The sequence below is a fragment of the Leopardus geoffroyi genome, chromosome X, assembly GCF_018350155.1.
Source record: "Leopardus geoffroyi isolate Oge1 chromosome X, O.geoffroyi_Oge1_pat1.0, whole genome shotgun sequence".
Classification (NCBI taxonomy): Eukaryota; Metazoa; Chordata; class Mammalia; order Carnivora; family Felidae; genus Leopardus; species Leopardus geoffroyi.
In genome coordinates, this window is record NC_059343.1 from 69933825 (window position 1) to 69948685 (window position 14861).

General features: G+C 37.0%; 1 protein-coding gene across 2 annotated transcripts in view; it reads right to left on the reverse strand.

The window, feature by feature from the left end:
• The window catches only part of RPS6KA6 (ribosomal protein S6 kinase A6), a 202588-nt gene that overhangs the window by 162440 nt on the left and 25287 nt on the right, over positions 1-14861 (reverse strand). For both annotated transcript variants that reach the window (XM_045471066.1, XM_045471065.1), the window contains exon 2: positions 6073-6132. In XM_045471066.1, coding sequence (XP_045327022.1) covers positions 6073-6132 — 60 coding nt within the window. The remainder of the gene's footprint in view (positions 1-6072; positions 6133-14861) is intronic.

Here is a 14861-nt window from a genome sequence, read left to right on the forward strand (position 1 = left end):
TTGTTTTCTCTTAGGAATGAATCATCTTCAAAAAATGTTCTCTATTCTGGTACAATGAAGTCATGATATATTACATAATCTTCCCATTTATACAGTCTTTTCTCTTTAATCATTCACTCATTCAGATAAATCAACATTTAAGAAACATACACTATGTATTAGGTACAGTGCTACACATTGGGAATACAGGATAAAATGTAGACTTGAGGATAACATTTTTTTGTCTTATATATCACATTCCCTAATGAAACAAAAGGGTATACTATACATTATGGGCTAAATCTTTTCCCCTCAAAACTCATGTGCTAAAGTCTTAACCCCCAGTACCTCAGAATGACTATTTGGAGACAGGGCCTTTAAAAAGGTAATTAAGGTAAAATAAGGTCATTAGGATGGACCCAATCCTAATCCAATATTACTGGTATTCTCATAAGAAAAGGAGATTAGGAAACAGACACATAAAGGATGAGGCACAGCACGAAGACAGCCATCTATAAACCAAGGGTTTGAAATTTTTAAAAAACCAAGGAGAGTGGCCTCAGAAGAAACCAGCTCTGCCAACACCTTGATCTTGAACTTCTAGTCTCCATAATTGTGATAAAATAAATTTGTCGTTTAAGTTACTTAGCCTGTAGTATTTAGTTATGGCAGCCCTTGCAAACTTATACAAAGTACCTAATCATAGTTGATCTGTGTAAAGACAGTTGCTACTGTGAAATTAAGATTTAATAACTTTGAAATAGGAACCACTATTCTTTCCAACACCATATGAAAAAATTTGGTGATTTTTTAGAATATCATAGTAATTGTTGATAAATACAAAAATTATGAATGCTCAGTCACAACCAAAATAGTATGCTCTGATATCTATAATCTGTGATCATCTTTTTAATTCAGGGGTCAACAATGTTATTACACTGGAAAAATATACTGATATAGTTCAAAATGAACTTCTAAGTACACTACTGCTCCATTCATTTGAAAACCAATTTCAAATCATCTGTTAATGAGAAAGAAAAGTTGATGACAATCTATTAGGAATTCATACTATATAATTCTATTACAACAGTTTCCTTGGACTATGGAACTAAGCATAGATACCTCCAGAAAAGAGGTCAAAAGAAAAGGGATGAACTTAGGAAGTATAATGCTAAGTGAAGCAAGTCAGTTAGAAAAAGACAAATACCGTATTATTTCACTCATATGTGGAATTTAATAAACAAAACAAAGGAGCATGGGGGAAAGAGAGAGAGAGAGAGAATGAGACAGAGAGAGAGAGAGAAGCCAAAAAACAGATGCTAAACTATTAAGAACAAACTGATGGTTACCAGAGGGGAGGTGGGGGGGGGGAGGATGGTTGAAACAGGTGGTGAAGATTAAGGAGTATAATGGGGCACCTGGGTGGTTCAGTCAGTTAAGTGTCCAACTTAGGCTCAGGTCATGATCTCATAGCTTGTGAGTTTGAGCCCCAGGTCGGGCTCTGTGCTAACAGCTCAGAGCTTAGAGCCTGCCCTGGATTCTGTGTCTCTCCCTCTCTCTGTCCCTCCCATGTTCATGCTGTCTCCTTCAGTCTCTCAATAATGAATAAACTTAAAAAAAAAGATTAAGGAGTATAATTGTCATGATGAGCACTGGATGATGTATAGAATTGTTGACTCGCTATATTGTACACTTGAAACTAATATAACACTGTATATTAACTATACTGGAATTAAATTTTTTAAACTTAAAAAGAAGAGGGATTTTAAAAGCATAAATTTGGGGGTTTTATTCAATAATGCCATATCCACCTGTCCAAACATGTGTTTTATTTGGGAGTAGATAGGCCAGTTTGATCATCAGGAAATTCCAAAAGCATGTAGTTGTGGATTTGTTAAAATGTACATGCAGAGATTTGGGAAAGCGGTTTGATGTATTTTTCTCATGCGGGTCTTCTTTCTTTATTGTGGGAAAGCGGTGAATAATCCAGGGTCACTGAAAACCAAGCGAAGTATCAGCATACTTTGAACGAAGGCTAACAGTAATAATAATGTACATGTCAAAATGCCACTAAGATGAAGAAAACATTTCAAATGATGTACATATTGAAAAGTAATTGCCAAATATTTAGGTTAGGAAAACAGTATCAATTTTGTATAAATGACTGAAAACCAAAGAAGGATGGCAAACTAGTTCCCACTTGGCTTGGTTTATTCTACTTTATAGAATTATCTCTTTAGTTCCCTTATCTATAAAATTGGAATAAAACCTGCCCTGTCCATTTCATATCTGGGTTACAGAATTTTGAAAACCACAAAATGTCTATAAAAATTGAAGTCGTTGAATTATTTATACTATTTATCTTTGCATCCTTTGTGGTTTAGCATGCAACTCTACCTTATATTGGCTGTCCATCAATGTTTAGTTGAACAATAATTGTTTATCTAAGAGTTTTGCATACCTGTAAAGAAGGGTTTGAAATTTTTAAAAAACACTAAATGAATAAAAAGCACCAACTTTCCAAGGGAAGAAAAACATTGAAGCACAGCAAGGATAAATTTTTAGAATGGGAAGAGAAATAAAGGAAGGAAAAATCCACCATAAAGAAGCAGGCCCCCGAAGTTAAAAGACTTCCTACTTACGGCTATACCTGAGTTTAAGTAAAACACACTTGTAAAAGAATATTTCTTAAAGGATTCTTACAACAGACATATGTCTAGAATGGTTTTCAAAATTAGAAATGTAGGGCTTCAAAATATCAGGAAATCATCTTTTATGTACATTTTCAGTTAAATGTAACCTTTTTATTTCTGGGTATTAAAAATATATATCAGCTTGGAGATTAAACATACTGCTGATGTACTAATGGAATAAACTAAAAAATCTAAGTGTTAAGTGAATATTCTTTTGAAATTTCTAAAATATTGGTAACATTAAAAATATGTATCTTATTTCAGGAAAAATAATCATTCCACACAAACTTTAAAAGTAAATATAAATGGATCACAAACTAGGAAATATAAGACATCTCTACTCATTTTGACAACATAAAACAATTAATTCATGTCAGTAATCTACTAAAGAAGAATTATAACACCTTTTTCTTCTAGCCTGGACACAGTTGGGAGAAGTAAGGGACTAGGTGATGAATATGGTATCAAATATCTTTTATCAGTGAGCTGTTACATAATACTTACCAAATGTGAACATTGTCTTGAGAAATGGAAAAATTAATTCTAACTAAACTAGACATATTAAAATTATACTAACTATAATTTAGTCTTGTCAATAATATGCTGGACACATACAGGAAGTTTGGGAAGCAATTTAATTAACTTTGCTTGTTTTAACTGAAGAAAAGAGATCAGATGACCATGAAAGTCTAAAGCTATGATAAGTGAGATGAAGTAGATCGGTTGTTTAAATCAGTCAATAACAAAACAGCATCAGGCAACATAAGCAATACCTAAGTTCAAATTTAAAGAACACTGTTTAAATAATCTGCATCACAGAGCAATCTCTACAACATTCCATTATTAAACAAAAAAGAGACAGCTGCAAAAAAACACACATCTGCCAGCATCACACTGGAATAGGCAACTACTTCCCCTCAAATCCTATATTTTAAACCAGTAAACAAAGATATAAATTTACATGGTTAGTGTTTCTTATCACCCACATCATTTAACTTACACAAAATGAGTACCTGAACCATTGCACAGCAAATGTACTTTGTTTTAAGTTCCAATAGCTCAGGCTATAAACTAAATCAAATCCTTGGAAGTGATTCTAGGTCTCTTATTTTCCAATACTTCAGATTTCCCTTTCTAGATACTGAAGTTGACTGTCTAATTTAGATCATATTAACATCTATCACTGTATATTTTACTGCTTTTCCATTAAAACTGTAATTCTTGACTCATCTTTCATTAAAATTGGGAAGGCAAATATTTGGCAATAACCCTATGTATATATCTATATTTTTATGTTGGCTACACATGTACTTATGTACACATGCACGCACACAGTTGTTTTGGGTTTTTTTTTTTTTTTTGTCTTCCTCTTGTGGTGTGGGGCATGGCATTTCCTTGTTAATTTATTAATACTCAAATATACCCTTCCCCACTGCCTTTTCTATTTTCTTACACTTTATGTTTTATAAACTAGTAACATAATTACAACTATGCCTCCTAGTACACATGATCTGTAATAAAGCTTTAGATGACTTTGATAGCAGCTTACATTTAATTATACTCAAAATTAACATGTTACTAATATCAAGTAAAGTGCAAAAGACATAATGACAACATTTTACCTCTTATTAAGCAGAAGTAAGATTATTGTTACATCATCACAACCTGAAGAGACAGTGAATTTTTACATAGACTATTTCAAATAAGAGTCTTGGAGAAACCCAATTTAAATATCTCTCCTGGTCCTATCTAAAAAAATCCTCTTATAAACTAGTATCAAGGAAAAAAAAGGACATCAAGGTTGATTTTATCAATAACTAAATAAAAAAGTATGGAGCTTTCCTTATTTTCCACTTCTTTGAGTCTACACAATACACAGATGACTTAGCATGAGGCACACTGGGTCATAAGTCTTGTTTCTGCTATTGTTACTTTGATGACCTAGTATAACAACCTCTCCAAGTCTCAAAAGACTTACCTAAATATACAATGAGGTTATTATAAAATATTATCTCTGAGGTTCCTTACAGCTTTAACAGTCCATAATTCCATGAAAATATCAATTAAAATGATAATCATAAAATAACAAAATAAACGTGGATGTCCATCTTAGACACTTCTTGAAAACTTAAGAACACTCTTCCATAAAACTAGACCTTGGGGCACCTGGCTGGCTCAGTTGGTTGTGCGTCCAACTTCGGCTCAGGTCATGATCTCAGCGTTCCTGAGTTCAAGCCCTGTTTTGGGCTCTGTGCTTATGGCTCAGAGCCTGGAGCCTATTTCAGATTCTGTATCTCCCTCTCTGTCTCTGCCCCTCTCCCTCTCATGCTCTGTCTCTCTCTCTCTTTCTTCCAAAAATAAATAAACTTTAGGAAAAAGAAAAAGAAAACTAGACCTTGTACAATGAGAGTCTAGTATATAGGCCTGGCATTGAATGGCCTAATAGTTAAATGGTCTTTAAAATTGGTTAGAAACTTCTAGGGCACCTGGGTGGTACAGTCAGTTAAGCATCCTACTCTTGATTGCAGCTCAGGTCATGATCTCGCAGTTAATGAATTCAAGCCTCACACCAGGCTCTGCACTGATATTGTGGGACCTGCTTAAGATTCTCTCTCTCTCTCTCTCTCTCTCTCTCTCTCTTTCCCCACACACACACACTTGTATTCTCTCTCTCTCTCTCAAAATGAATGAATAAACTTAAAAAAAAAAAACTAGTTAGAAACTACTGAAATAATTTAGTTGTAAAACTTTTTCAAAGCCAGGAAATGGATTTTAAATGATCTCAGGTTAAATATTTCTACATTAAATCTCCTTTCTACCCAAAAGTTGAGCATAACCTGATTTAGTTTCATGTAGAAGACTGTGTATTTTAGTGCTACACTTACTCATATGCTAGCAAGTAAAAATTTCATTCATTACACTAAAAATGAGTGAATTTCATGGCATGTAAATTATACCTCAATAAAGTTGTTTAAAAAAAACTTCACTGGGGCCCCCCGGGTGGCTCAGTCAGTTAAGCGTCTAACTTGATTTCAGCTCAGGTCATAATCTCACAGTTCATGAGATCAAGCTCCTCATTGGGCTCCACACTGTCAGCACAGGACCTGCTTGAGATTCTCTCTCCCTTCTCTCTCTGCCCATACCCCAGCTTGTGCTCTCTCTCTGTCTCTCAAAATAAATAAATATATTTTTTTTAAAAAAACCGCTTCAGTTATAAAAATTTCTAACAAGAAAACTGTCTTATATTTTAAACTGCTATTATTTTATTAATAAATGAGTTTGCTTATTATTAACTTACCTGAATAAATTTATTTAACTGACAGAAGACTTTCTCTTTTCCCATTATTCTCTTTCCTTATATTTTAAAAATGTACCTTAATAAATTAATGTGAGTACTTACTTGGTAAGAATCTGCTTCTCCCTCTTCCATTGGCTCATCAACCATTTTAAGACCATCCACCTGAAAAATATTCAAATCAAAAACCAAAGTTCAGGATTACTAGAATAAGAATAAGAACTAAGAAAAATATAACAACTAGGCATTTCCCATCACGATCTAACAAGATCCACTCTTACTGAAACACATACTGACAAAGGACATATAAAAGGTATTTAGAAAAGGAACATTAAATATGGTTTCCAGATTATTCTTGAGAATCCTTAACTTTCAGAGCTGTAGATTTCATTCCATAGTATTTAGAGCATTGCTATCATAGATTAACATATACTAACCATATGACCTTTGTGGTTTCATTAATAGTATCCCCAGCCAAACACCAAGAAGTCAATGAAAAATAGGGCACCTGGGTGGCCCAGTAGGTTGAGCATCCGACTTCAGCTCAAGTCATGATATCATGGTTCATGAGTTTAAGCCCTGCATCGGGCTCTGTGCTGACAGCTCAGAGCCTGGAGCCTGCGTCTGATTCTGTGTCTTCCTCTCTCTCTCTGCCCGTCCCCTGCTCATTCTCTGTCTCTGTCTCTCCAAAATAAATAAATGTAAAAAATATTAAAGATAGGCAGAGGATCTAAATAGACATATTTCCAAAGACATACGGAAGTTCAATTGGCACATGAAAAGATGCTCAACAGTACTAATCATCAGAGAAATGCTAGTCAAACCCACAATGAGATATCATCTCACACCAATGAGAGTGACAATTATAAAAAGACAAGAAATAACAAGCATTGATAAGGATGTGGAGAAAACAAAACCATTGTGTAGTGCTGGTGAAAATGTAAATTGGTGTAGTCACTGTGGAAAATAGTATAGAGGTTTCTCCAAAAATTCAAAGTAGAAATAGTATACAATCCAGCAATTCTACTTCTGGGTATTTACCTAAAGCAAAAAATAAAAAAATTAAAAAAAAAAAAAAAAAAACAACACTGATTGGAAAAGATACATCCACTCCTATGTTCATTGCAGCATTACTTGCAATAGCCAAGATATGGAAGCAACCTAGGTATCCACTAGTAGATAAATGGATAAATAAGATGTGAGATATGTGTATATATATATATATATGTGTATATATATATATACACATATCTCACATCTTATTTATCCATTTATATACACACATATATATATATATACACATTGACTCATTACACTTAATATAACACTCTCTAGATTCCTCCATCTTGTCATGGCCATATTTCATTCATTTTTATGGCGGAGTAATATACTATGAGTGTGTACATGGAGGAATCTATAGAGTGTAGAATCTAAAAAGAACCAGAACAAATGAACAAACAAAACAAAACAGAAACAGACTCAAAAATACAGAGACCAAACTGGTTCTAGAGAGAGCGGAGGGATGGGGAAAATAGGTGAAAGGGATAAAAAGGTTCATAAACTTCCAGTTATGAAATAAATAAGACACAAAGATTTAATGTACAACATAAGGAATATAGTCAGTAACATTGAAATAACATTGCATGGTGACAGATGATAATTACACTTATCATGGTGAGGATTTCAAAATAAATATAAATGCCAAATCACTGTATTGTACACCTGGAATTAATATAACGTTGCATGACAACTATACTTTAAACATTTTTTAAGAATAATTTTTTTAGGGGCGCCTGGGTGGTGCAGTCGGTTAAGCGTCCGACTTCAGCCAGGTCACGATCTCGCGGTCCGTGGGTTCGAGCCCCGCGTCGGGCTCTGGGCTGATGGCTCAGAGCCTGGAGCCTGTTTCCGATTCTGTGTCTCCCTCTCTCTCTGCCCCTCCACCATTCATGCTCTGTCTCTCTCTGTCCCAAAAATAAATAAAAACGTTGAGAAAAAAAATTTAAAAAAAAGAATAATTTTTTTAAATTTATTTCTTTCTTTTGACAGAGAGAGAGAGAGAGAGAGAACAAGTGGGGAAGGGTCGGAAAGAGAGGGAGAGAGAGAGAATCTGAAGCAGTCTCCACACTGTCAGCACAGAGCCCAATGCGGTGCTCAAATTCACAAACGTGAGATCATGAACTGAGCTGAAATCAAGAGTCAGATGCTTAGCCAACTGAGCCATCTAGGTACCCCTAATTAAAAAAAAAATTGAAGTTCTCCCTAACGAAATATTTATGAGATGGGGGGGGGTGCCATACAAATATCTACTGTGGGGATATATTTAAAGCAAATTAAGATGGGAAGAGTTTTATGTAATTGCAGTATTGTTAATTCCTTTCCTTTCTTTTATTTCAATTAAATTTTGAGTTACTCTACAGAATAAATTATAGGAAAAATATGTGTAAGTAGTGATGGAAACAAAATTAATTTAATACACAAAGTTCAGTAGGTAATAATACTCTTCAAGCACTATTTTAGGAAAGAGTTAATTGCAGAGGACTTAGATCAGGAGTCTGCAAACTATGGCCCAATGGGCCAAATCTACCCCACTGTTTTTGTTGTTGTTGTTGTTTGTTTGTTTGTTTTTTTGTGTTTTTTTGTAAATAAAATTTTACTGTAACACAGAAACATCCATTTGTGTCCATATTATCTATGGATGCTTTCTCACTGCAACAGCCGAGTTGAATAGATGAGAGTCCCCTATACTTGCAAATCCTGCAATATTTACTGTTTGTCCCTTTACAGAAAAACTCTGTCAGCTAGTGATCTAAGATATTTGAAAATTAAGCACAGCAAGATGGTCTAGAAAAAAAGAAATTTAACCACTGCCTATTTATGAATCTACAGAAAGGACAGGACAGGACAGGACAGGACAAGAAAGGAAAGGAAGAAGGAGGGAGAGAGAGAAAGGAAGGATGGATGGAAGAAGGAAGGAAGGAAGGAAGGAAGGAAGGAAGGAAGGAAGGAAGGAAACAGAGCTTCTGGTGACAGCCAAGAAGAAATAAGTTTATTTGTTCTCTAGTTATAAATTAAAATCTCCACACAAAATACAAAAAGGACTATCTAAGGACTCTGAAATTAAATATTAACAAGCAGTTTAGGGACGGACAACACAATTCAAAGAATAACTAGTATTGTGGTGAGTTTCCTGGGTTTATTTCCAAACTTTGTCTCTTGACTTTGACCCAAGAAGAGACTGATTCATGGAACTCCAGAGTAAGAACAATATTTCCAAAAGAAACTCCACTTATTTCAAAGAGGACCAGGAAAAGATGCACTTTTGAGCTGGTAAACAAAAAGAGAATCACAAGTTTTCTTTTTTTCCCAATTTTTTTTTCTTTTTTGACTCCCACTCCTGATCCAAGGCAAGCCCCAATTAAGAGAAAACCTATCTGATCAAAGAGACAAGGAAAAGAGGCCCATATGATTTTTTAAAAAGAGGGTAGGGTAATCCTTGTTATATTTTTCATGTTCTCCTTCATTTCACCCCAAAGGCAGCCCCAACAGTTCTAACCTGTGTGACATCATCAAAGACTAAAACTCAGAGAAACTCTACTTCTGGTCAGTGGAATCAGGATAAAGGGCCCATTGAACTGGAGAATTCATAGAAGAAATCATGGAAAGACAGAATTGGAAAAGGAGATCCCTAGTTCTCTGTATGAACAGACACAAGTCCTAGTCTCAACAACAAATTGCATATATGTGGAACAGAATCAAACCACTGCTCAGTTCTCAAACTAACCACTGAGTTAGCACATGCAGAGTTCTGACCCAAACAATCTGAAGACATAATCAACACTGGAACCACCACACAGAGAGGGGGAGATAGAACTTGAACCTAACCAGGAAGACTATGTGCTGAAACAGTCAAAATTAACAGGCATCAATCCCAGTATAACTCCAATGTTGAAATATCTGACAAGGATCATGCAGCTATTATAAATATGCTTTTGGTTAAAAATAAACACAATTGAAAAATAAACACACTTGAGTCGAATGTTAAAAGTTATCAGCAGAAAAATATAAACTATTAAAAAAAAACAAACAAATGTAGAGGGGCGCCTGAGTGGCTCACTTAGTTAAGCATCTGACTTCAGCTCAGTTCATAATCTCGTGATTCATGGGTTCCTGCCTGCATTGGGCTCTATGCAGGCAGCTCAGAGCCTGGAGCCTGCTTCAGATTCTGTGTCTCCCTTTCTCTCTGCCCCTCCCCTGCTCACACTCTGTCTTTCTCTCCTTCAAAAAATAAATAAACATTTGAGAAAAGCTGTGCCTCTGCAACCAATCAGAGCCGCTTCCCCAAGCAGCTGCAGTGTCCATGTTGATGGCCCAAAGCGGAAGTCCTTAGGCAGAGCAGAAGGGGAACCTGCAGGGGGAATTCTGACAGCAACCTGTGCCTTTTCTCTGGCTGTCCAAGTATGGCCTCTGGAATCAGACCACTTAGATTAAAGTCCTAGCTTGACCACTTGCCATCTGAATGCTCTCCAGTAAGTTATTTCACTTCTCTGGGTCTCAGTTTCCTATCTGTAATAATAGTATTTACCTCAGAGGATGATGATGAAGAACTAATGAGTTAACATTTGCAAACATCCCAATAGGGCGGAGACACATCTCTGCTGATCTCTCCTGTATCTGCTCTCAGGGATATACAATGTGTTACCACTGAGAATGGGCAGTAGTTAACTTCACAGTAGAGGAGAAGGTGGCGGCATAGGAGGACTCTGGGCTCACCATGTCCTGCTGATCACTTAGATTCTACCCACATCTGTCTAAATAACCCAGAAAACTGCCAGAAGACTAGCAGAACGGACTCTCCAGAGCCAAGCATAGGCAAGAGGTCCACTGAAGAGGGTAAGAAGGGCAAAGAGGTGGTGCACGTTACACGGACTGGTGGGAGGGAGCCAGGAGAGTGGAGGGGCAGCCCGCCTGGCAAGCCAGAGCCCCCAAGTCTGGCTTGTAAGAGTGCAGGGGGCAGACTGCATGAGTTCTGACAGCCAGCGGGACTTAACTACTGGAATGTTATAAGTCAAAAGCTCTGCTCGGAGAGTGGGAGGGCGAGAGAACACTGGGAGGGAGAGGTGTTGAGCCTTGAAAGACAGAGCTCAGCTCAGCGGGGAAACAAAGGCACTGGCCAGCGACATATCCCTCTCCCATCCCCCACCTGAAATCCTAAAGGGAAGCAGTTCCCATCACTAAACTTGCTTGCACTGCCCACACACCTAACACTGCTTCTGTGGATCCATCCCTCCGACGGGTCAGCCTGCCTCTTTCGAGGTGCTGCAGGGCCCCTCTTGCAGGGGACTATCAACAGCAAAGCAACGCTAAGCCTGCCCCTCCCACCCCTGTGCACCTTGCAGATCCACCCCAGCTAATACACCAGATCCCATCAAAGCAGCACCACAAGCCTGGCAGTGTGCAAGTAGCCCAGACAGAGGCCACACCACTCTACAGTGAGTCCTGCCCCAGGGAGAGGGGAAGATAAGGTACACACCAGTCTCATGTAGCGGCAGTGGTGGGCTGGGGGCTGACATCGGGTCTGACTACTGCCCCACCCACCAACACAACTTACACCATACAACACAGGGGAAGTGCCCTGCAGTTCCGTGCCACTCCAGGGACTATCCAACATGAAGAAATGGAAGAATTCAGCTCAAAAGAAACTCCAAGAAGTAGCGACAGCTACGAATTGATCAAAAACGATTTAAGCAATATAACAGAACAAGAATTTAGAATAATAGTCAAAAATTAATTGCTGGGCTTGAAAAAAGCATAGAAGTCAGCAGAGAAACTATTGCTACAGAGATCAGGGGACTAAGAAACAGTCACGAAGAACTAAAAAAATGCAATAAATGAGATGCAGAATAAAATGGAGGTAACCACAGCTCGGACTGAAGAGGCAGAGGAGAGAATAGGTGAATTAGAAGATAAAATTATGGAAAAAGAGAAAGCTGAGGAAAAGATAGATGAAAAAATCCAGGAGTATGAGGGGAGAATTAGAGAACTAAGTGATGCATTCAAACGGAACGAAGTCCCCATCATAGGAATATTAGAAGATGAAGAGAGAGAAGAGGGGGACTGAAGGTGTACTTGAAGAAACCAGAGCTGAGAACTTCCCTGATGTGGGGAAGGAAAAAGGCATTGAAATACAAGAGGCACAAAGAACTCCCTTCAGACGTAACTTGAATCAATCTTTGACATGACATATCATAGAGAAATTGGCAAAATACAAGGATAAAGGGAAAATTCTGAAAGCAGCTAGGGATAAACAGGCTCTAACTTAAAAACGTACACACATAAGAGTAGTGGCACATCTATCTACTGAAACTTGGCAGGCCAGAAAGGAATGGCAGGAAATCTTCAATGTGCTGAACAGAAAAAATATGTAGCTGAGAATCCTTTATCCAGCAAATCTATCATTCAGAATATAAGGAGAAATAAAGGTCTCACCAGTAAACCAGCCTTACAAGAGATGCTAAGGGGAACTCTGTGAGTGAAATCTTGCAAGGACCACAAAGTACCAGAGATATCACTACAAGCATGGAAACTACAGACATCACAATGACTCTAAACCCGTATCTTTCTATAATAACACTGAATGTAAATGGACTAAATGCTCCAACCAACAGACATAGGGTATCAGAATAGATAAAAAAAAAAAAAAAAACAAGATCCATCTATTTGCTGTCTACAAGAGACTCATTTTAGACCTGAGAACACCTTCAAGTTGAAAGTGAGGGGATGGAGAACTATCTATCATGCTGCTGGAAGTCAAAAGAAAGCTGGAGCAACATACTTATATCAGACAAACTAGACTGTAAATTAAAGGCTGTAATAAGAGATGAAAAAGGGCATCATATAATAATTACAGGGTCTATCCATCAGGAAGAGCTAACAATTATAAATGTCTATGCGCCAAACACAGGAGCTGCCAAATAGATAAAACAATCACAAACATAAACAACCTTATTGGTAATAATGGGGTAACTGCAGGGGACTTTAATACTCCATTTAAAACAATGGATAGATCATCTAGACACAGGATCAATAAAGAAACAAGGGCCCTGAATGACACATTGGATCACATGGACTTGACAGATATATTTAGAACGCTGCATTCCAAAGCAACAGAATATATTTGCTTTTTGAGTGCACATGGAACATTCTCCAAGATAGATCACATACCGGGTCACAAAACAGCCCTTCATAAGTATACAAGTATTGAGATCATACCATGCATACTTTCAAACCGCAATACTACAAAGCTTGAAATCAACCACAGGAAAAAGCCTGGAAAACCTCCAAAAGCATGGAAGTTAAAGAACACCCTACTAAAAAATGAATGGGACAATCACGCAATTTAAAAAATATATGGAAACAAATGAAAGTGAAAATACAACAATCCAAACGCTTTGGGATGCAGCAAAGGCAGTCCTGAGAGGAAAATACTTTGCAATCCAGGCCTATCTCAAGAAACAAGAAAAATCCCAAATACAAAATCTAACAGCACACCTGAAGGAAATAGAAGCAGAACAGCAAAGAACCCCAAACCCAGCAGAAGAAGAGAAATAATAAAGATTAGAGCAGAAATAAACAATATAGAATCTAAAAAAACTGTAGAGCAGATCAATGGAACCAAGAGTTGTTTTTTTTTTTTTTTTTGAAAAAATAAACAAAGCTGATAAACGTCTAGCCAGGCTTCTCAAAAAGAAAAGGGAGATGACACAAATATATAAAATCATGGATGAAAAAGGAATTATTACAACCAATACTTCAGAGATACAAGCAATTATCAAGGAATACTATGAAAAATTATATGCCAATGAACGGGTCAACCTGGAAGAAATGGACAAATTCCTAAGCTCCCGCACATTTCGAAAACTCAAACAGGAAGAAATAGAAAATTTGAACAGACCCATAGCCAGCAAAGAAATTGAATCAGTTGTCAAAATCTCCCAACAAATAGGAGTCCAGGACCAGATGGGAAGATGGCTTCCCAGGGGAATTCTACCAGACATTTAAAGCAGAGATAATACCTATCCTTCTCAAGCTATTCCAAAAAATAGAAAGGGAAGGAAAACTTCCAGACTCATTCTATGAATCCAGCATTACTTTGATTCCTAAACCAGTCAGAGACCCAGTAAAAAAAAAGAGAACTACAGGCCAAGATCCCTGATGAATATGGATGCAAAAATTCTCAATAAGATACTAGAAATCGAATTCAACAGCATATAAAAGGAATTATTCACCATGATCAAGTGGGATTCATTCCTGGGATGCAGGGCTGGTTCAACATTCACAAATCAATCAACGTGATACATCACATTAATAAAACAAAAGAAAAGAACCATATGATCCTGTCAATCGATGCAGTAAAAGCATTTGACAAAATTCAGCATCCTTTCTTAATAAAAACCCTTGAGAAAGTTGGGATAGAAGGAACATACGTAAACATCATAAATGCCATTTATGAAAAGCCCACAGCTCATATCATCCTCAATGGGGAAAAACGGAGCTTTCTCCCTGAGATCAGGAAACATCAGGGATATCCACTCTCACTGCTGTTGTTTAACATAGTGTTGGAAGTGCTAGCATCAGGAATCAGACAACAAAAGGAAACCAAAGGCATCAAAATTGGCAAAGATGAAGTCAGCTTTCACTTTTTGCAGATGACATGATATTATACATGGAAAACCAGAGAGACTCAGGTACATGAATTCATGAATTCATGCAAATTCAGCAAAGTCGCAGGATACAAAATGAATTCAGCAAAGTCGCAGGATACAAAATCAATGTACAGAAATCAGTTCCATTCTTACTACACTAAAAATGAAGCAACAGAAAGGCAAATAAAG